At 47.6% G+C, this 22,585-nt stretch overlaps 1 protein-coding gene across 5 annotated transcripts in view; it reads left to right on the top strand.

Annotated features, from left to right (window-relative positions):
- Positions 1-22,585, top strand: part of Tmem181 (transmembrane protein 181) — a 52,159-nt gene that overhangs the window by 20,908 nt on the left and 8,666 nt on the right. For 4 of the 5 annotated variants that reach the window (XM_058583200.1, XM_046456584.2, XM_046456583.2 and 1 more), the window contains exons 2-11: positions 1,330-1,433; positions 7,280-7,335; positions 9,996-10,086; positions 10,506-10,627; positions 13,558-13,668; positions 17,105-17,185; positions 18,762-18,861; positions 19,412-19,542; positions 19,727-19,818; positions 20,723-20,780. In XM_058583200.1, the coding sequence (XP_058439183.1) occupies positions 1,330-1,433; positions 7,280-7,335; positions 9,996-10,086; positions 10,506-10,627; positions 13,558-13,668; positions 17,105-17,185; positions 18,762-18,861; positions 19,412-19,542; positions 19,727-19,818; positions 20,723-20,780 (946 nt within the window). Of the gene's footprint in view, positions 1-378; positions 542-1,329; positions 1,434-7,279; positions 7,336-9,995; positions 10,087-10,505; positions 10,628-13,557; positions 13,669-17,104; positions 17,186-18,761; positions 18,862-19,411; positions 19,543-19,726; positions 19,819-20,722; positions 20,781-22,585 lie in introns of those variants that run through there. The other variant, XM_046456585.2, reaches the window with a different exon arrangement.

Consider the following 22,585-nt stretch of genomic DNA (forward strand, 5'->3'; position numbering starts at 1 on the left):
ATTTCCAGCTGTAATGCACGAGGCTCTCCGAGTTGGGACCTGGCTCCTTCACCAGCTTCCATCTGCGCCAGGCAGGTCGTTTGTGGGTCAGAGTTTGGACCTGGATTTTCACTGGGTCTGTCATTCAGTCAACCCCATGACCCTGACCTGAAAGTCCATGGGGCAGAGTACACATGCACCAGGCAGTCAGCAGGGCCACGTCAGAGTGGCCGTGGCTCCCAGGCCTCACCTTCGCCCTGAGACGCATGGCAGAGTGGCAGCCTCCTGCCTGGCAGCTGGAGTCGACGGGGGGAGGAGGCAGGTTACTCATGGCATGCCTCTGTGCACAGGAGTCGGTGACCTTTCCCTCATTCTTGGCCACGCCTGTCTCAGGCGTGAGAGAGTCAAGTCCACTGTACTGCTCCTGGCTCCTAAGGCCAGGAAGCATGGGGACTGTGGACACACAACAAAGCAAGAGCCAGCCTGGGCTCCTCCCTGGTCTGTGGTGCTTCTTGAGGGTTCAGGCAGGGGCAGGCCAGCCAAGTCCACCTGCTGTCTCTTTGTAAGTGAGGTTAAGTTGAATTGGAACACAGACAGCTGTGTTCATGGGACACCTTGGCCACCATGAAGGCTGAGCCAAGTGCTCTGCAGAGGCAGGGTTACCAGAAGTCCTCAGACCTTGTTGTCCGTCTGAAAGGACTTTGCAGGGATTTCCAGGGGAAGATTTGTGCCCCTCTGCGTTTCCTTCGGACAGTGGGTGGGGAACTGTAGGTATGCTTCCACATTGGTGTAAATTGTGTCAAAAGCAGACTCAGCCATGAAGGTCAGCTGCTCTTCACTAGGACGGGGTTTCAAAGGAGGCACCCTGCATTTGTGGAAGCCAGATGCAGACGAGCTGTGGTCCCTGGCGTTCTTTTGGGGCATGTCTGTGACATACCTGTGACAGCTCGAGTTGAACATGTGTGAGTGAGTGAGTCAGGCTTCTTAAGGTCACATTGGGGCTCTGCTCTGGCAGCTGGAGGTGGGATTTGTGAAGAAGGTTTGAGCCCACCACCTGGTGACATGTGACCTTGTGGAAGCAGAAGCCACAAGGGCTGGATTTAGCCTGTCCTGTGCAGGCCAGGATGGCAGGGGCTGACCTGGGACGTGCAGGATGGTCTGATGTCTTTGGGACTGCTTTGTCAGGGAAGGTCACAGGTTTCAGAACAGGTGTCCTTGTGAGGTGAGGGCTGGGTGGGGGGAGGTGGGCGGATGAGGCCAGTGTGGCCTTTCGGGCCTGGCAGGGGCTGGCATGTGTGCTGTGCAGCCGTCCTCCTGTGGCTCTGTGGGTCACCCCGCTCTGCTCTGCAGGTTGGCACCCATGCGGCTCTACACGCTCTCCAAGCGCCACTTTGTGCTCGTGTTTGTCGTCTTCTTCCTCTGTTTTGGCCTGACTGTCTTCGTTGGGATCAGAGGTAAGTTCGGTGTTTAATCGTTCCATTATCTCGCCTTCACGGCCGCCTTGGCGTGTTGCCTCTCAGCCAGCCCAGCTGCACCCCTTCGTCCCACCAGGCCCAGTGTGGACGGAGCCCACAGGCCAGAAGAGGCCTCTTCCTGCACCTCGTCTCCTGGGGGAGGCGCAGTGAGCAGCTGAGTGACCCTGGCCATGCCCCTCATTACAGCCAGGCCTCCAGGTCAGCCTTTTGTCAGCACCTTTTAGTGGCCAACAGACCCTTCTTGAGTCTGTTGGCACTGTGCTGGGCAGTCCAGACCTGCTGCCCCGGGGGATGGCAACCTACAAGTCCTGATGCAGTGAACGGGGGTGGGGTGTGATTGATGGCACAGAGCAGGGGCGGTGCGGGGAGCAGGGAGGGGCTCTAGTGACACCCTGAGCCCTCAGCAGGGCCCCACGAAGGGTGCTGGCAGCCTCATGGTATCCAAGTGGGAGTGTGGGGATCTGCCTTCGCCCTTGCCTTTAGTCACCCAGCTGCAAGGTGTTTGGGGGGAAAGCCACACCAGGAATTTGGCCTTGAAAGTGCTTTGGAATCTTCTAGGTAGGCCAGGCTCCTCTCCCACAGAGAGAGAACAGAACCACAGAAGCAGAGTAGTTCTCCGTGGTTCTCACAAGGTTTCTAGAAACCCTGGAGTCTTCAGTCTGCCTGAAGGATGGGCAGCAGGACCCCGATGTGGTTGGAGAGTGCACCTCTTCATTTTCTTTTAAGTAAACTGTCATTGTCTTTGAGGGTGGTTTCTGGTGGCCCTTGATTCCACCAAAGCACTAACGCTGCAGTGTGACAGTGATGCTTGGCCTATCCCAGGGGCACTTGTGCCTCAAGAGCCCCTTTCCTACCTAAACCGACATTCTGTTGGTGAGAGGGCTGGGGAGGCTGGGGAGGCTGTTCTGTTGCTGCTCTGGTGATGGTGGTGATGTTGCTCAGGTGAGAGCTGGTGGTGTTCGTTCTAGTTGGAGGGAGGGAGGGAGGGAGAGAGAGAGAGAGAGAGAGAGATTGATTGATTCTCCTTAAGCCATATTGTTCTACTAGGCCTTCAGTAGATTTCAGGAGGCTCACCCACAGCAGGGAAGGGGTCTGCAATCTGCTCACTTAGTCTACTGATTCAAATATCAGTCTCATCCAGGAATTCCTCACAGACACAATAGAATAATGTTTAGTCAAGTATCTAGGCCCCCTGTAGCCCAGTGAAGTTGACACATAAAATTAACTATCATAAGTACTCTGTTCCTAATTACTTTATGTGTCAAGGTTATTATTTATTTTAGAGTTAAGAGTACTTAAGGGACCATTGGGTTAGTCCCCTCATTTTGCAAATAAGGAAATTGAGACTCAGAAAGCCTAGTTAGCAAAGAGTAGAGTCCAGGTTCTTCTGATTGCCATTTCTTAATTCTTTCCTGGAAGCCAGACTGCCTGGTTAGGAGTTCACTCAGACTGTGAATCTATTTAAAAGAAGCCTGATTCTGAATACGGGCCTCCTTCCTACAGGGAGTCTTGCTTCTCAGCACTTTCCAGAGACATATCCCTGCGTTAGTTGAGGTATACACACCAGCATTGCCTGCAATGAAGTGGAGGATTATTGGCAGCAGGCTGGGGTGGTCACAGAGGCACCCCAGGAAACTGGCATCATGTCTCAGAATGATATGTTTTAGAGCAAATCCAGTTCTCAATTACATTAAAATCAGATTTACAGTGTCTCCTTTGACTATTTCTTTTAAGTCCAAAGTTCTGGAGGATTATGACAAGGCTAATAAAATTTTGGAGAGGATTTTGGGAAAGTGGTGGAATAGGAAGGAATCTGTTTAGATGACAACTGCAGTGGCAGAATCTATGTACCTGTTTTGGAGCTCAAGTGCCAGTTGAAGGCTTGCAACTCCCAGTGTAGGATTGGAACCATAAATTGTGGCTAATTTCAGTCAATGCAGCTCTTAGCACTATATAGGGGCCCATTGCCCACCAAGCCCTAAAACAGTTAGCTGTGTATGTGTTCTTAGAACAACCTGTGTATAGCTTATGGGACTCAAGATGGGCAAAATGACCCTGTTCTCTTAATATTGGGGATTGTGCTGTAATTGTTGGATTGTTGCTTCTGATCACAGAGATACAATGAGGTGGGCATCCGTTGTTATTTCACCCCATTCCTTTTGGGAGCCAGATAAAAGCCAGGAGATTAAAAAACAACTATATATATAGGGAAATTGAGAAGTCATCATTCCTGCCCAAGGAAGGCACAGACTCAGAAAAGACCCAAGAAGACCCTAAGTTTATACTTCAGACTGATCCTTAGCACAGAGACAGTCAACAGTAGCCATATCAACAAAACCAAAAAACTCTAGGAAAGGGGGAGAGTCTAATTTTCAGGGGTAACTTGTTATTTGATTTAAGTGTCCAGTTTTCAACAGAAAATCGTAATGCATAAAAAAGTATTGACTCCTTGAAACAAACAAAAGAAAACACAAAAATCCGTCACTAAGGCCATATGCTGATCTCCTAGTCAAAAATCAAGACAACTTTTTAAAGATGCTGAAAGAACCAAATGAAGATGTGGAGAAAGTCCAGGAAACAGCATTTGCATAAAATGGAAATATCAATAAAGATCTAGACAATCTAAAGAGAAGCCAAAAAGAAATTCTAGAGCTGAAAAGTACAGTAATGAATAAGTGAAAAATTTACTAGAAGAATTAAAGGGAAGATTTGAGTAGGTAGAGGAAAGAACCAGCAAATTGAAGATAGGGCAATGGAAATTTTTGAGCCTGAGGAAAAGAAATAAAAGTGATTAAAGGTCAGTGAGCACATGGGACACCATCAAGTGAACCAACGTACATGTCATGGGATCTCTGAAGCAGAAGAGGGAGAGAAAGGGGGCAGAGAGAATATTTGAAGAAACAATGTCTGAAAACTTCCAAAATGGGCTGAACTCAAAGACACCCACACCAAGACACATTGAAATCAAATCATAGGAAGCTAAAAACAGGAGGAATCTTGAAAGCAGCCCCAGAGGGACTCCTCACCTTCGAGAGATCCTTGGTAAGGTTGTTAGCAGAGACCGCACCAAAGCCTGTTTGAGGCCACAAGGCACTGAGCTGAAATGTTCAATGTGCTAAAAGAGCTATCAATGAGGAATCCTGTATCTGGCCACTGTCCTTTAAAAGTGAGGAAGAAACGAAGACTTTCTCAGATAAACAGAAGATGCGGGAGTTGTTCCACTAGAACTGCCCTGTAAGAACTGCTGCAGTGAGGACGGCAGGTTGAAACGAAGGGGCTCTAGGCAGGGACTTGAAGCCGCAGGATGGCAGTAAAGGCAGTTCCAGGGGTGGTGATAAAAGCTCGTGTTACTCTGACAATATAGTGTGATTGCACTTTTTGTTTTCTGATGATCTAAGACAAATACATTTTCAAAACCAATTATTAGCATAAAAGCTAGTATTATTAAAACTTTTATCTAACTGTTCTGTTTTCTACATGATTTAAGGGACTAAGGTGCTAAAAATATTTTGGTTTTAGAAATAAATAATATATTTATATATATGAAAACAATTGTCACAGTTGAGACATCAATCATTAAAGAGGTAGGGACAGAGTTGTTAAAAGGAGCAGAGTTTTTGTATATTATTAATGTCAAGCTGGTATAAATACAAATTAGAATGTTACAACTTTTGAATATTGGGACAAAAAGCTATGAGACATAGAATATGAATGCATAGAAACCCAAGGCATACAGAAAACAAAGTGACAGAAATGGATTAAACTGTCTAATCAAAAGTCAGTCTTAGGGCTGGGGTTGTGACTCAGTAGTAGAGCGCTTGCATAGCATGTGTGAGGCACCGGGTTTGATCCTTAGTACCACGTGAAAATACATAAATAAAATAAATGTATTGTGTCCCATCTGCAACGAAAAGACATATGTCTTTTTATTTTATTTTATATAGTTTATGTGTGTGTGTGTGTATATATATATGTATTATGTATTATATATTATTTTGTGTGAGTGTGTATGTGTGGGTGTGTGTGTGTAAAGATTAAAAAACCAAAGATTTAGGCAGAGTGGATTTTAAAAAACATGACCCAGGGCTGGGGCTGTAGCTCAGCTGCAGAGCACTTGCCTAACGTGCATGAGGCACTGGGTTCAATCCTCAGCACCACATAAAAATAAACAAAATAAAGGCATTCTGTCCATCTACAACAAAACAAAACAAAAACCAAAACCAACATGATCCAGATGATATTTTGTCTACAGGAGATGCATTTTAGATCCAGAGACACAGGTTGAAGTGAAAAGGTGGAAAAGAATATTCCATACAAATAGTACCAAATGACCCATTAATTCTACTTCTGGGTATGTATTCAAAAGAACTGGCCAGGCGTGGTAGAGCCTGGCTGTAATCCTAGCTACTTGAGAGATGGAGGCAGAAGGATTATAAGCTTTAGGCCAGCTTGGGCAATTTAGCAAGACCTTAACTCAAAATAAAATAATAATAGTTTTAAGAGAGCTAGGTTACCTGTATACTCAGAAAAATGAGATATCCCATCTGATTCAAATGTATGACATGTCAAGGTCATTGTACTGTCACTGTAACTAATTAAAACAAATAAAAATAAATTATATAAAATTAAAAAAATAAAAATAAAAAAATAAAAGGGTTAGGGATGTAACTTTGTGATAGAGTACTTGCTTAACATGTCTGAGGCTCTGGATTCAGTTCCCAGTATGGGGGGAAAAATGTGAAGGAAAGACCTTGGGATATTTGTATACTAATGGTCAATTATTTATGATACTAAAATTGTGGAATCAATTTAAGTGTTCATTGACAGATGAATAGATAAGCAAAATATGATATATACTATAATGGAATATTAATCAACCTTAAAAAAGTAAGAAAATTTAGATAATTGCAATAACATGGGTGAATCTTCAAGACATCAAGTGAAATAAGTCAGTCAAAAGGACTACTTATATGATGTGCCAAATAAGTTCTACTTACATGGATGTGGAGAAGTCAGAAAGTGGAATGGGGAATTATTGTTTAATGGGGGAGAGAATTTCAGTTTTACAAGATAGGTATGAAGATGGGGTGATGATGGATGCACAACACAAATGTACTTAATACTGCTGAAATACACTTAAAAATGGTTAAAATGGTAATTTTATGTTGTGTTCTTTTATGCTTATATTAGTATATATTTGTCTTACTATATCCCCTACTTAATATTTCTGAAAGATTGGACTAATTGGATAAACATAAAAGTGCCTTAGTCTTTTGGAAGAAATCCTTATGCTTTCCGAAATATGTAGTGATTATGTGGTAAATTTTTTTTAATATCTCAAGTAATATTTTTTTCTATTTTTTATTCTTTTTAGGTATACGTGACAGTAGAGTGTATGTTGACATATTATATGTATTATGGAGTATCATTTCCCATTTTGGGGGTTGTACATGATGTGGTTGTGTATTCATTTATGAACATAGGAAAGCTGTGTTGGGTTCATTCTGTTGTCTTTCCTATTCCCCCCCTCATCCCCCTTTGTCTAATCTAGTGAACTTCTCTCCTCCCCCTATTGTGTGCTCACTGGAGCACTGGAGGGGATCCCATGGAGTCCCACATGCTGAGTGTGGTCAGGCAACCTTGGGTGCTCAGCAGAGTGGCTGTTCTGTGTGTTCGTGTTTTACCCATGAATATAAAATCTCTCCAAAAAGGGCAGGGAAATAAGATGCCTCTGCATAATGTATGAGTCTTAGCATTCAGAAAAAATTAATGAATTAACAATATAGATATAACCCACTTTTCCCCCTCTCTTTGTTATGCTTCAGGACCCAAAGTAATCCAGACTTCTGCAGCGAATTTTTCACTAAATAACAGCAAAAAGGTAAGCCTGGGTGTAAGAGGCAGCTGTTGGAACATTATGAATTTCTGGGGCACTGAGGAATTTGGTTCTCCTTAGAGAGTCCTGAAGACAGATACCCTTGACCTGCAGCTGCTTCTCAGGCAGCAGTGCCTCTCACTGAGCTGCCGGCTTGGGGCTCTTGTCTGTCAGAATCACCTTTTCTGCTATAGGAAATACCTCAGTGCTTAGGAAGTGTGGTGGTATTACTTAGGCAGCAGCAGTTTATTTCCAAAGGGGGTTAACTCCTCCCAATTCCTTGCATCTGTAAGTCCTGTTTGAATGTGTTAACAGCGATTGCTTAGGTAGTTGACCCTTTCTTCTTAGGTGTCCAGGTTGGGCTTGTTCTGCATCAGGTTTCTAGCTGAACAGCCTCTGCATTGCTTGTTTGGTATGCTTTCCTTGGACTCGGCTTAAATGAGCCCCCCAGCCCCTTAAACAACGCTTGATTCTTCTCCATCTTTAGAGGGAAACAGAGGTTCTCTCATTTGGAGAATTTTGGTTTACTTTAATAAATATCAACTTGTAAAAGCCCAGACAGCTAAAGCTTTTATTCTGCTGTCAACCTTAACCCTTATCCGTGAATGGGGCCCAGTTGTCCTGCGCTTTTACAGCACCGTAACATGGACAGTTTAAATCTCATTGTTTGGTCCCAGATCCCTGCTTCCCATTCTCACACCTCCTTGTAGCTTTACCTTTACAAGGTTTCAAAAACTGCATTTCAAAAAATGCAAAAAAAGATAAATGTCTCAAAACTTAGACCTCTTAGTTCTTTTTGTTGGGCTGTTTAGCCCATCTTCGCATTTTCTTTACTTTCCTTTATTTAACTCTGGGGCCAGTGGTTTAATGTGGAGAGGTGTTCCCAAGGAGTTTACTGACAGTAGTTGGTCTTTTTTTTTTTTTCTTTTCCTTTTTTCTGTACTAAGGATTGAATCTAGGGCCACTGAGGCACATCCTCAGCCCTTTTTATTTATTTTGTTTTTTTAAACTTTAAGACAGGTTCTCACTAAGTTGCTTAGGGCCTTGTTAAATTGCTGAGGCTGGCTTTAAGCTTGTTATCCTCCTGCCTCAGCCTCCCGAGCTGCTGGGATTGCAGGTGTGCACCACCACACCTGGTAGTAGTTGGTCTTTTAAATTGCTGTCTGTCAGGGTATCAGTCTCTCTTTGATACAGAAAATAGCAGTCATTCCATCAGACTGACTTGCTTCCTGGAGACCATCCTCACTTCAGAAAGACAGGACCTTGCTGGGTACGGTAGTATACACCTGTAATCCCTGGGGAGGCTGAAGCAGGAAGAACACAAGTTCAAGGCCATTCTCAGTGACTTAGTGAGACTGTCCTGAAAAATAAAAAGGGCTGAGGCTATGGCTCTGTGTTAGAGTACCCCTGGGTTTAGTCCCTGGGGTTGGGGGTGTATTTTAGTCAGCTTTCCACTGCTAAAAGACCTGACCAAAACAATTGTAAAGGAGGAAAAGTTTGAGGGCTTACAGTTTCAGAAGTCTCAATCCATAGGCAGCAGGCTCCGTTCCTTGGGGCTCAAGGTGAGGTAGAGCATCATGGCAGAAGAGTGTGGCAGAGGGAAACAGCTCACATGGTGAACAGGAAGCAGAGAAAGACTCCTTGCTCCAGCTACAAAATATATACCCATAGCCATGCTCCCAATGAACCACTTGGATTAATTCACTGATTAGGTTCAGGCTATAACCCAATCATTTCTCCTCCAAACTTTCTTCCATTGTCTTACATGTGAGCTTTTGGGGGACACTTCACATGGAAACCATAACAGGGTGGGAGGAAAAAGAAAGACAGTGTCTCTTCCTCCAATAGATATAATTTCTGGTGGCTTTCAGGGAAGGCTTTGGTCCCAGAGAGCTTCTCTTGGACCCTGACAGAAGCATTAAGATATGAACCACACATCGACCAGTAAGGGTGGTGCCTTCAAATGATGCTTTTCTTTTAATTTGTTTGTTTATTTATATTTTTTGTGGTGCTGAGGATTGAACCCAGTGCCTCACACATGCAAGGCAAACACTCTACCACTGAGCCACAACGTCAGCCCCAAATGATGTTTTTCCTTGGGATCATAGGTGGCACCTGACTGTTAGACACCAGCATTATGTTCTTCAAAAGACATTGTGGAAAGATCGCTGACAGCATAGTCTTCTCTGGTTTTCCTCACCAGGGACAGTTAGACTTCAATAAAGCTGAAAACAATTGATATCAACAGTGCTATATTTGGCCTGCTGACTCCAAAGAAATAATTACCAAGATACACATCTTGTCAGTGTGGAATATTTCTTTGCTGTCCTTTCTTACTCTGTGTCTCCTCATCCTGCTCTTTCCACTTCTTCTCCACACTGGTGCCTCCTTGGTATTTAGAAGGTGCACCCTCCAAGGCTCAAGGTGGTGGAAACTGCCTGCTAAGAGATTTTGAAGAGACGAAGGTGGGTTGCAGCTGGAAAGTGTCCTTTCTTGTTCTGGAAGGCATCTTTTCACCAGGTTGTCCAAAGGAAAACTCTGTGTTTCTGTTTCAGAACTACTGCTCAAGCCTTCTAGGGCAAATGTGAACGGTGTATTAAGAGAGTTGGTAGACTCAGTGAGGAGGTCACATGGATTACTTAATTTCTTTCATTTTTTTGCTTTAGCTAAAGCCAATTCAAATACGTTCGAATCCACTATCTACATATAATCAGCAACTGTGGCTGACATGTGTTGTTGAGTTGGATCATTCAGAAGGTATGTAACCTGCCATTTCAGGTACCAAATCTCATATTTAAGAGATTGGTGGGATTTTTAAAAACTTGGATGTGTGCTAAAAGATAGGTATATAAGGGTAATAGGTATACAGGGATATTCATTATTATTCACAATAGGAACAAGTTGGAAGCCCCTTAAATATGAAATGGAGTGGTTGATGATCTGGTGTAGGTTTTGACACAGGCCGCTTGGTCCTGGGCGAGTAGATTCCAGTGGACAGGCTGTCCTCTGCCTGGCAATACGAGGTTTCAAGGCGGCAGAGGGTAGCGTGGCCTCAGTGCACTCTGGGGCTCTCATGTGTGCTTGGCTCAAGGCCACAGCAGAGCCCCGCAGGCACCTTTGTCAGTGGGTAGTACTGCCCAAGGTGGTCTGTGACACTGAACTTCTTTCTTTTGTAGAAACTTCTATTCAGACGAGCTTTTCCATGACTGTCAAAGTCAACGGTGTGGCCCAGGATGGAACCACCATGTACATTCACAACAAGGTTCACAATCGGACGAGGACCCTCACGTGTGCAGGGGTGAGTGTGTGGATGGCTCCACAGCCCCCAGCTGTCACAGACTTGTTTCTCCAGGGTAGAAGGCAGAGCCCAGAGACTTTGAAAAATTACTCTTAAATAATAAAAAAAAGAAAAAAGAAAAAAAAAAGGAAGAAAATTGAAATGAAGGTCATGAAAGACTCGCCTAACCTCATGTGCTATGCTCCTAGAAACTCACGCCTGTGCGCACCCAGGTGCACACACACATGCAGACACACGTAGTGAGCTTCGCTCGCTCACCCGCAGCCCACCCTGAGCACCCTCAACACTGTTCTGCTGTTCACGTAACTGACTGCCTGGTGTGCCCACAGGGGATGCGGATGGGCTGTGCCTCTTCCGAGTCATTCTCCATCACAGGGCTGCAGGTCACTTGTAGTTGGTGTAGAGTACCCTGATCCAGAGTGCCCAGGCCACACAGGCTGATTGGCTCCTTTTGGGGCACCTACTTCAGGGTGCGCTGTGCTATGGGGCAGGCTCCTGAGGGTCCAGGGAGGAGTGAGCCTGGCTTCTCATTTCGTTGGCACTGCATTCTGTTGAGCCTCTCCCTAAGATAGCAGGGAGGACACCTCAGACTCCCCAGGTTACTGGCATTAGGAGGAACTCGGAGAGAACCCAAAACGTCAGGTCATTGGCTTGAGGACTGGACGAGGAGGTTAGGAGCTGCCCAGTGTGTGGAGCGGTGTGTTGAGGCTTTCCCTGCACACATCCTAGGTCCTCACAGCAGGCTCACAGCTTAGGAACTTGTAGTAGAGCCCATTTTATACAAAAAGGTCAAAGCCATTGCCTGAGGTGACGCAGATAGTAAATGCCAGAACCAGGATCTAAGCCTCTTTTGTCCTGAAGCTGGTGGCCTTAACCGAGATGCATCCTTCCTGGTTGGTTACAGTAAGAACCAGGAGCCTGTTTGTCCTTTCAGGGGGGCTGTGTAGTGGCTAGCCACCTCCTCTTGCCCTTCTCTGTTGATGTTTAACAGAAGAGACTGAAAGGGGTCAGAACCTGGCCCGAGGGCCTGGCTGTTGGAAAGGTAAGCTGGGTGACAGTGTGGCCCCTCCAGCAGAGTGCAGCTCGCTGCTTTCCTGACCTCGGCAGCCACAGCTGCATCCCTTCAGGACAGGTAGTATCTAGAGAGGGCTCCAGAGGCAGCTGACCTCTGTTTTGCCTACCTCCTCTGACCTGTGTGAGTGACCTAAGCCAGCTTCTGGAATGTACTGTCCACACCTGGAAGTGGGAGTTAGGCCTCCTGCCTGTCTTGGAGCGGCGAGATCAAGGTGAACAACACACGAGAGGTTGTGGGGTGTTTGTGGCAGTCTGAGGTGTCCACACTTCCCCGCCTTGCCTGGGTGCAGGAGGTGCTGAGTCACATGGCGTTAGAAAGGACCGTTGTCCGGGCAGCCAGTCTTCTCCTTTCCCCAGGCAGGAATGAGGATTCTGCCTCCAGCACTGGCCTTGCAGACGGGAGACTGTGCCACAGCTGCTAGACTGCCTCTCCTCCTATTGTGACTGGTCACCTGCGGTTGCCTTAACTCAGGGGGTTTTGGTTTTAAAACCAAGACCAGTTGGTTACCCACTGAACCCTCGGCTTTGGGGAGAGCCAGGATGCTGAGGGCAGCGGTGCTATCCTGCTGCTCCCACAACACACACCTACCAGTGCACCCTGTGGGTGACCCTCCAGTATCCCTCGTGTTTCTTCCCACTCCTGTTGGTGGCCCCGTCTCAGCTTACGCTTGTCACCCATGGAAACATCTCTTCTGTTCCCTGTCAAGTCAGGTCTCCCCCTAACCCTGCAAGAGGCATTGTCCTGACATAAGAAAACATAGCATTTTTCTGGTGCAGGGATATTTACCCACTTCCTACCACTCAGCTACAGACCTTTTTATTTTGTTTTGAGAGAGGGTCTCACCAAGTTGCTGAGGATGACTTTGAACTTGTGATTTCCGGCCTCAGCCTCTTGCGTTGCCGGGATTACAGGCGAGACCACCATGTTGTGCTGCCCTCTCATCTTTTGAAGACTTTTTATGTAAAACCTGGGTCTATTTTCTTACCCTGTCTTCAAACAGTAGAGGCTGAACAACTGTGGGCTGACTGCCCTGTTCAGAGCACAGCAATAGCAAGCGCCACCTGGAAGCCACAGAAGTTCTGGACGGTGGCTGTACTCTTGTGGCACAGGGAGAGCCCATTTGCTCAGGTGGTAGAGTGGTGGTCAAGGGCAGGCTGGCCGTGTGGCTTGGCTGGGGCAGAGCGGCAGAAGTCAGTGACTTGTGAACCTGGCTAGTGAGTACACCTCTGTGCCCCAGAGTAAAGGCTCATCCTGCTTGCTGCTTCCAAAGGGACAGAAGAATAGAGGAGACCCTGAAGGACAAGAGGACAGGGCTTTTGGCAAACCATTAAGTCTCCACAGAATCCACTTGCAGCTGTCCACACAGCCTTTGCTTTTGATGTGGGGTGGGATGGGGAAGGATGCTGAGCAGCGAATGGCAGGCTAAAACAGGGGAGGGACAGATGTCACTGCTCTGTGTATGGTTACAGTGATTTCAAAAGTAGGCCAGGACAAGTGCATCTGCAAGTGTCCCATCTGTGGTGTCTTGGCTTGCAGTTCCCTGTGCCATGTTGCCATTAGGGACATCAGGCTTGCGGCGTTGCTTGGTTAACATTTTTATGTAGGTGACATATTTTCAATCATGCAAAGTAGGACAGCTCCAATTAGTGTAGATCATATACTGTTTCCAAATATACCAATTGGCACATGCTTTCTAGGAACTAACTGTCTGGGCTGGCATCTGACTTCCTGGCTCTTAGAGAGCTCCCGGGAGATGTGTCTTGCTCATCTGTTGTTGAGTCATTACTTGTGGGTCAGTTGGTGGGTGAGTCCTCCTCACTTGCTTTAAAAACACAGATCTTCCATGTGTTTGCAGAAATGTGCAGAAATTATTGTGGCTCACCTCGGCTACTTAAATTACACTCAATACACCGTGACTGTGGGGTTCGAGCACCTGAAGCAGCTCATCAAGGAGATGAACTTCACGGTAAGTACTCAGCCGACCGCCTGCTTCCTTGGCTCCTTTGTTGAGTGAAACCCATCACAAGGTCTGAGAGGTTATTTTGAACAAGAAGGCCACAATTTCTTAAGTACATGGAATCAAGAATAGCTTAAAGAAATAGCACAGGAATTGCAAAGACCTTAGGTACTCTGAGATTTAAAATAGAGTGTACTAGTGTTCCAGTTGGAAGGTTACTTGCCCTCTTGCAAAAACAGGACTCCCTGCTCAGCCCCTGTCAGTGGTCATCAGCCTGCTGGAAGGTCCAGTGAGGAGAGGGCACTGTACTTTACGCATATCCAGCTGAAACCCGCCTCCTGTTCCTTCAAAAAACCAGCAGAGCAACTAGGCCCCAGGGCTTCAGCTTGACAGAGGAACTGCATTCAGATCCTGGCTGCATCACCGACTAGTTCAGCTTTGTTGATGCTTCCTTTTCTGAAAGGTAGCTACCTCCTAGTGTTACGAAAGCTAAATGACACTGCTAATGGGTACATTTTCTTTTTGGCATTGAGATTGAACCCAGGGGTGCTTTACCACTGAGGCACATCCCCACCAGCCCATTTTATTTTTTATTCTGAGATAGATTCTCGCTAAGTTGATGAGGCTGGCTTTGAATGTGATCCTCCTGCCTCAGCCTCTGGAGTTGCTGGGATTACAAGCATGTGCCTCTGTACCCAGCTTACATTTTCTTTTTAAATAAGGGCTTTATTGAGATACAATTCACAGATCATAAAATTTACCCTCTTAAAGTGTGTGATTCAGTGGTTTTTAGTATGCACAGTCGTGCAACCAATGCCACCAATTCAGAGCATCCCCATTGCCTCTGTGAGAAACCTGTCAGCAATCATTCCTACTTCCCATCCTCGCAGCCTCTGGCAGCCACTAATCACTGATCTTCCTTCTGACTCTGGTTTGCCTGGCTGGGACTGTCATGTGATGAGGATTGTTCAACATGGAGTCTTGCCTGACTGGCTGTTCTCTTAGCCTGATGTTCTTGAGGTTCATCAGGGTTGATGAGGGTCTCAGCGCTCCATTCCATTGTTTGTTTTTGCTGAATAATATTTCATTATAAACCACATTTTGTTTGGGTTGTTCCCTAATATACAGATAATGCAGGATGGACACATGGACAAGGGATGATTTACACCCCAAGTGCAGCAAAGCAGGACAGTGGGAGATTTCACCACAATATTCAGAGTGGTGCACAGTTTAAAACTTATGAATTGTTTCTTTCTGGAGTTTTCCATTTAATATTTCTGGACTCTGATTGGCAGAGGGCAACTGAGACCATGGAAAGCAAAGCGGCAGATAAGGTGGGGTGTTGGGGGGGCTGCTGTACTCACAAGACAGCGCGCCTTCTGCAGACAGCCGGTGGTCCTGACTCTGCTCACACTCACCTGGGCTGTAGGCCTCTACACCATGCAGACCAGTTTTACTCATCTTCCTGCCTTTTTTTTTTGAGCTTTTGTGGTTCTCTGCACGTCACCCAGTGTTTCTTAGCACCCTGGGTCCTCACGGGCAGCTGGGCATCGTTTCCTCTAATTAAGCACCTTGCAGTGACACTCTGTAGTCAGCACTTCACATTTCCTCCTTTTCCTTCCTAAGCCATCACCTTTGACCAGGGGACGAGATGAAAACAGCAGCCCCAGTTCTTGGCCCTTCAGTCCTTTCCCTGGTGGTCACTGCCGGCTCCCATGTCTGCTGAGAGGCCTGGCAGCAGGCAGCGCCTAGTCAGGGACTGCCGGCTTCTTGGTCTGCACTTGCTATGTTCTCATCTTACCCCGACCTCTCCCGAGGGGTCTATCCTATTGCTTTAAAAGCCCTGGAAGCCGGCACTGGGAGCCTCAGGACCGGGTCCCCCTTCCGGGAATTTTGCTTGGTGCTTCTCAGGTTGCTGGACCTGACCGAGGCTCCCTGACACTCACCCTGTGGGTTCCCATGGCTTTCCCATTCCAAGGACTCTGCTGGAGGGGCAGGCCAGCTCCTAGGGACAGTCTGGCTGATTGTTTTTCTCAAAGTTCGCTCATCCCCGTCTGCACAGGGCCTGGCTTTGTTTGCTGCACACAGTATGAGGAGTGTTGCCTGGGGGGCTGGTGACCAAGGCCACCGCCCGGAGACTGGTGACCTAGGCAAGACGTGGGCGCTTGTTCCCAGTGTGCCTTCACGTGCCACAGGCAAGCCCAGTCTCTAGAGCACAAAGACGGCTTTGTGACGACCGAGCAACCTTGATGCAAAAGCAAGCGTGTGGAGCGCAGGGCTCAAGATTCGGAGTCCTGCAGTCCCGAGGTTTTTCTGGGAATCCTAGGCTTTATTTCTTGTGTTGACTTTTACTTTCAGAAATATCTGTTGGGGTTAGGAACATAACACCAAGCAACAAAACCCCACAGTGAATTCCACAGAATCAGCTCCATACGGTGGTCCTGGAAACACCCACAGCCGCCTCTGCTCTTCCTGCGCCCACGAAGCCCTCCGCCTCCCTTCCTTCCTCTGGCCCTGACCTGCCTGACCCAGCGCGGGTGGCGGGCTGGCATCTGCAGCGAGGGCCTGTTCTCTGGGCTTTGGCTTCCCTCTCGGGCCTGGGCACAGATGAATAGTAGGTCCAGCTGCTGGGTTGGACGCTGGAGGAGCACATGGTGATTCTCCTCAGCTGTCGCTGATAGGACCCGCAGAGGGAAGGCTGTGAGGAGGAGTGTCCCAGCAGGGGGACACATGGATAGGGCTCACTGACCCAGTGCAGGGCTGGGCTCTGGGGTCTAGTTAGGAATGTGGCTGGTGACTGGGTTGAGGGGCTGCCTGTCTTCTGTTCCCCCTGCGGTTAGCAGGTGGCGCCTGCAGCCTCTGCTCACAGGGGGAATAGGGACTGCACTCAGCTGACAACCACAGACTTTTCTGGTTTCAGATTCCTAAACATGCTTAGACTTTTCTGGAAAATCCTAACACTTTGCACCTTATAAAAATCTATTTCTTTTAATAGGAAGCGTGGCTTTTTATAATAGACTGACAAGGTTGGTTTTTGATATGAGATTTAAAATCCAAATGCCCTTATTATTAGAGAATTTATCTGTTATATTTATCATTTAAAACTATTTTATGTTCTTTATAATTAATCTTTTTACATCTCTGTTCTTAACATAAAAGTAAAAAGTACGAAGTTAAAATTTAGCAACATGGGGCTGGGGCTCAGTGGCAGAGCACGTGCCTCACACCTGTGAAGCACTGGGTTCCATCCTCAGCACCACATAAAAATAAATAAAGATATTGTGTCCATGTGTAACCAAAAATTTTTTTTAAAAAATTAGCAACATGTAGGAAAAACAAAAGGAGAGAACACCTGTGTACCTGGAGGTGACTTCTGGTGGAGGTGAGGGAGTTTCCTCCTAGGTGTGTTTTGTTTTTAAAGTTGCTTCCCCACTTTCTATCTCAGTGGAAGACTTATGACCCTGCGTTCTCCAAGCTGGAAATTTGGTTCCGTTTTGTCTTCGTGGTGCTGACCTTCATTGTCACGGTAAGTACCATCTCCTGGTGGGCTGGGGCCAGGTCCTGGCCGGGAAGGATGAGGCTACTTTGTGCAGTTACGATCATCAGAGAGCAGGCTAGAGCTCCAAGACTTGCCATCTAGCAGCCGGCTTGATGCCACTAAAGGTTCCGTGTCTGCCAAGATGCTGACACAGCAAGAACGACGTGGTGTGTTTAGTGAGGATTTCCGTACAGTTAACAGCCATTCAATCACTGATGTCCAGGTAAGTGTTGTCATTGTGCAGTGACCATTGCCATCGAAGCTGCCCTATCTGCCTTCTCTGGTGCGGACACAGCACACTCTGGGGCTCTCGTGTGTGAAACATTGGGCTTTTCAGGAATAAGGTCATAGAGAACTAGTTTTAGAAGTGTGGGCTTTTGACTTATTTGGATGCCAGGTGTTTGTCCCACAAATACCCTGTAACTTTGAGGGGGTTTGTCCCACAAATACCCTGTAACTTTGAGGGGGTTTGTCCCACAAATACCCTATAATTTTGAGGGGACACAGTGGTACCTGGGAACACGGGGTGCCCCAGATAGGGACTGAGAAGCTCGAGGAAGAGGAAGTGAGCTGCGTTTACTGACTGATGCTGACGTGGTGGGAGGGACAGTAGGACGTGTGTCACTCTTTACAGTGGCAGCCCCTCCAGCTGCCACCTGAGGACAGTTGGTACTTTGCAGACTCTCTGTGACGAGCAGGATAGAGGGGACTGACCGGCATGTGAGAAGGGGCTGGAGGCAGGCATGGGCCCGAGCATCGGCCAGGAGCTGGACTTAGGGTGCTTGTGCCAGGCCTGGGGCCTCCGGGACTCCCAGGGCTCCCCTGGAGAAGTTCCTAAGTGCAGAGGGCCACGGGCATTTGTATCTGGTTGTAGACTCTCACTGTTTCTTGAGGCCTGCCTTGTGCCTGGACTTCTACTGCCATAGTCGGGCCCAAAGACTGGCACTTGAAGCCCTAAGTGTGCTCCACAAAAAGATGCCGGCCTGGGTGGAGGGAAATGGCCTCAAACTATGAAATATGGATTCCTTGAAAATTGTTGGCCTATGTCACATTACAGAAAATTTTTAAAAACTTCAGGCCTAGATGTCACAAGTAGCATAATGTGTCTTAAAGCAGTTTATACTCCTCCTCTGACAAGGGGTTTGACTTTCCTTGGGGAGCCCAGCACCCTCTTTGGAAGCAGACACCATCTGTACAAGTTTCCCTTCCTGGGTGTGTGGCCTCCTGGTAGGCTCCACAGATGTCCCTGTGCCCCGGAGACTCCTGCCAGCTGCCATCTGGGAACGGGCCTGACAGAAGCGGCCTGTCCGGGTGGAGGGAGGGGCTGGTACCCTTTCCTTTGGCAGAGAATTGAAAGCTGCTGTGTTCCTTCTCCCCTGCCTCTTTGAGAATGGCCTGTGGCCCCCCTGCAGCAGTGGTCATTGATGGCCTCCAGGACCTCAGTGGTCAACTCAACCAGGGTGTCACCCAAAGATTCTGGCCTGGTGTCCAGGCCTCTGCAGGGGAGGCTGGCCCGGTGGGGAGGCTGGTGGGCAGATGGCCATGGGCCTCGCTTGGCTTGCAGTGCCTGTTTGCACATTCCCTGCGCAAGTTCTCCATGAGAGACTGGGGCATCGAGCAGAAGTGGATGTCTGTCCTCCTGCCGCTGCTGCTGCTCTACAACGGTAGGTGCCGTTTTTATCTTGGAACTTGCCCTCACATTTAAAGGTGGCAGATGTCTTGGAGGTGGCCTGGTCCCAGAGTCCCCAGAAGCGCCTGTGGGGAGCCCCTGGAGGAACGTGTAGAAGCATGCTTCTGCCCCCAGACGCCGTGTTGCACAGGCTGTGGCAGATGCCTGGCTCTGCAGCCAACAGCGGCTGCTTCCCGGTTAAGACTTGGACGAGCTGCAGGCACAGCAGTCCCAGAGCTCGGCTGAAGCTGCCCACATGGCTGGCTGTCTCTGTCGCTGCTCCAGAGAACATTTACTTCCTGAACTGCAGTGCTTGGAATTCCCGGGCCTGCAGGAGGAGCTGAAGCAGGCCAGATGGCTCTCTGTCGAGAGCACTGCCGCCATCTGTTCCTGGCTTTTAGGTGTTTTGAAAACAAAATGGCCTTTGGTTCACTACCTTTCCTTTGGCCCTGACCAGGGAGAAAGTGGTGTGGCCTGGCGGGGGTGAGTGCCCTGCTGGGTGCGGGCCACTCTGTGGCCTTCATCGTCTGTCTTTGGCCTTCCAGACCCGTTCTTCCCCCTCTCCTTCCTGGTGAACAGCTGGTTCCCAGGGATGCTGGACGACCTCTTCCAGTCTGTGTTCCTCTGTGCCTTGCTGCTCTTCTGGCTGTGTGTGTACCACGGAATACGGGTCCAGGTGAGCTTCAGAAAGACCTGCCTTTCCTTCCAATCCCTGATGGCAGTCCTTCAGGTGCGAGAAGCCGTGGAACGCTCCCTCAGCCTTGTAGAGTCATCAGCTTGCATGTCTGTGACCTCATGTGCTCTGTGAGGGTTAGTGCTTTGTTGGAATTATTCTATTTCTTACCTTCTTTTCTTTTTAGGGAGAAAGAAAGTGTCTAACTTTCTATTTGCCTAAGTTCTTCATTGTGGGACTCTTGTGGCTGGCTTCTGTTACACTAGGAATATGGCAAACGTGAGTAATTCTAGTCCGTGTGGAACGTGGTCCTGAGGAGCACTGGCAGAGGCCGGCAGACCTGGGTCTGGCTGTACTTTGTGGTCTCTTCAAAAAGGAATCCTCTCTCTGTGTCTCCCGGGTGGCCGTGTGACTGGGACTGAGGAATCAATTCTGCTCGAATGGCTTAACGAGACACAGAGACACAGGCTGCCGTGGAGATGGAAATGAAAGCCTGAGTCAGTTAGATTTCTCCTTCAGAGAGACCAGGACTGGCTCTGCACTGTCCAGCAGGTCTGTCGGCTCCCGCCTGGCTTGCACTTTTACATTCCAGTCCTTACGCAAGCTCCAGGTTTATCCTTGTTAGTGTCATTGTCCTACTGTAAATGGCACCAAGGCAGAAGCCTGTGTGAAGGCCTGATTCCCAGAGAGGACTGTCCTTGGAGGGGTTCCCTGCAGGGGTGTGGCTTTGTGGCCGGTGGGCCCCACTTTATGACTTCACCCCCGTCTGCCCCACTTACCCGCCTCTGCTTCCCCATCAGTTCCCCTGCCGTTTTCATTTTGAAAAGAAATCTCATGGAAATTCACCTTTTTTTTGCTTTCCTTGTGTTTTCACCTATTGTGTGATGCCCAGGTACGTCATCAAAAACAGCTCTAAACTGACAAGAGAAATGGCAGAGGGGCTTTGTAATAAAACATACTACGTGTCACCATACTGGAGAATGGGGACAGTTAGTAGTGTTGAGTGCTTTTTGAAGGTGAAATATGCAATTTAGGATTCCTCATAAATTTAGGATAGCTTTTTATTAAAAATCCTTCATTGTTGGTAGCAAATAGTTTATGTTGATAAGTAAAAATAAAATGGCCAAATAAGAAATAAAAGAAGAGCTCATTAATAATCTATATGTTTAAACATCATTTTTAGAGTTAATGAATTACATGATCCAATGTACCAGTATCGAGTTGACACTGGAAATTTTCAGGTAAGAATTGTTAATGAAGAGTAAGGGAATTTTTTTAAAAAGTCGTGTGTGAAATGACTGAATTTAATAACTTATACTGTTGATGATATCTTGCTAACTGGCTATTTGGGAAGGATTATCTAAAGTTCAGGAGTAGAAAGTTTGGGGAAAGTGAATAATATAAAAAATAAGGTTTTAAAACTGCTTCAGGGACTAGGGCTGCGGCTCAGTGGCAGAGTGCTTGCCTAGCGTGCGTGAGGCACTGGGTTCGATCCTTAGCACCGCATACAAAAGTAAGCAAATAAAATAATGGCATACTATCCATCTATAACTACCAAAAAAATATATTAAAAATAAAAAAGCTGTTCGGGCATGGTGGTGCATGCCTGTAATCCCAGCAACTTGGGAGACTGAGGCAGAATTATTGTGAGTTCAAAGCCAGCCTCAGCAGATTAGCAAGGTACTTAGCAACTCAGCAAGACCCTGTCTCTAAGTAAAATAGAAGAAAGGGCTGGGGATGGGTCTCAATGGTTAAGTACCCTGGGTTCAATCCCAGGTACCAATAAATAAATAACTGCTTCAACTCCCAGTCTTTGGTTTCTGTTTGAAGTGCCAGGACACATGGAGGGTATGTAAAATTTTAGAATAATTAATAGAATATTTCTGCACGTGTTTCTACTCATGGAGGTTTTCATGAGTAGGTAAATGGTGTGGTCAGGGCGTGTCACAGGTGAGCATGAGGTTGCCTGTGTAGTACCCAGTCGCTGCCCTGAAGTTCTTCCCATGTGGGACAGGGGACCAGGAAGTGCTGAAGGCCACTTTCTAGAGTTCCCCATGGCAGAAATGAGCAGCATGGCTCCGCACAGAGCTGCTGCTGTCTTACCTGACCCACAGCACTTGCCGGGGTGGCCTTGCAGGGCTGCCTTTGTGAGGGGGTGAGATCAGTGCTGCCTTGGGGAAGTGCCTTGGAGAAGGAGGCAGAAGAGTAGTGGGTGGCCATGTGTTGACAAGCTGCACTTGTTTGGAGACCATATGTGTCCCAGAAAATAGTGTGTATGTCCAATTCTCAACTGAAATCCAGTGGATGTGGTGCCGAGAGCACTTACGTGCCTGTAAATGGGAGGATATCCGAAGGTTCCCGAATGGATGCCCCATGAACAATGCCACAGTGCCACAGAACTGGGAAGGAGGGAGAGGCATTTGGGGCTGGGGAAGAGGACTGCCATCCACACAGAGGGGAGCGCTGCGGCTGCACCTTGGGGATGAGGGCCCGGGTACAGGGAGATGCTCAGGGCTCACTAAGTCCTGGGCTGGGGAAGGCAGTTGCCACTGTGTGAAGCCACAAGGCCAGGCTCTCTGAAAGGTCAGGGCCTCAGAGGAGGTTTTCTAGTTGTGGGGGATGGTCATGGAAGGAATATCAAAGAAGGAGCTGCTCTGACATGTCCCATAGGCAAAATTTGACAGATCCTGGTGACAGGTATTGGAGAATGAAACTCCCAGATATAGATAAAGTAGTATAGTGGTTTGTGCTGCCGTGGTTCTCCCATTTTTTACATCAGAGAGGTGTGTAAGTAAGGGAGGTCCTCTTCCATTTCTTGTCTGTAAAGTGGGACAATAATGCAGTCTACTCTTTAGACAAGAACGTAGAGCGCTGGGCCCAGCAGCGGCTCTCAGAAGATGCAGCTGAGGCCCCTGCCTGGTCCTTCCCTTCCCATCCAGGTGGTAGGGAGAGCCACTGCGAGGGCCCATCTGTTCCTGAGACACATAGAGGTCAGAGATTGCTGGGCAGGGGATAGAGACAGCTATCTAGGTACCTTCTATTCTGT

Source organism: Marmota monax, unplaced genomic scaffold, assembly GCF_021218885.2.
Source record: "Marmota monax isolate L192 unplaced genomic scaffold, Marmota_monax_Labrador192_F-V1.1 WCK01_AAM20220418_F8-fsc00164, whole genome shotgun sequence".
In the NCBI taxonomy this organism is placed as follows: domain Eukaryota; kingdom Metazoa; phylum Chordata; class Mammalia; order Rodentia; family Sciuridae; genus Marmota; species Marmota monax.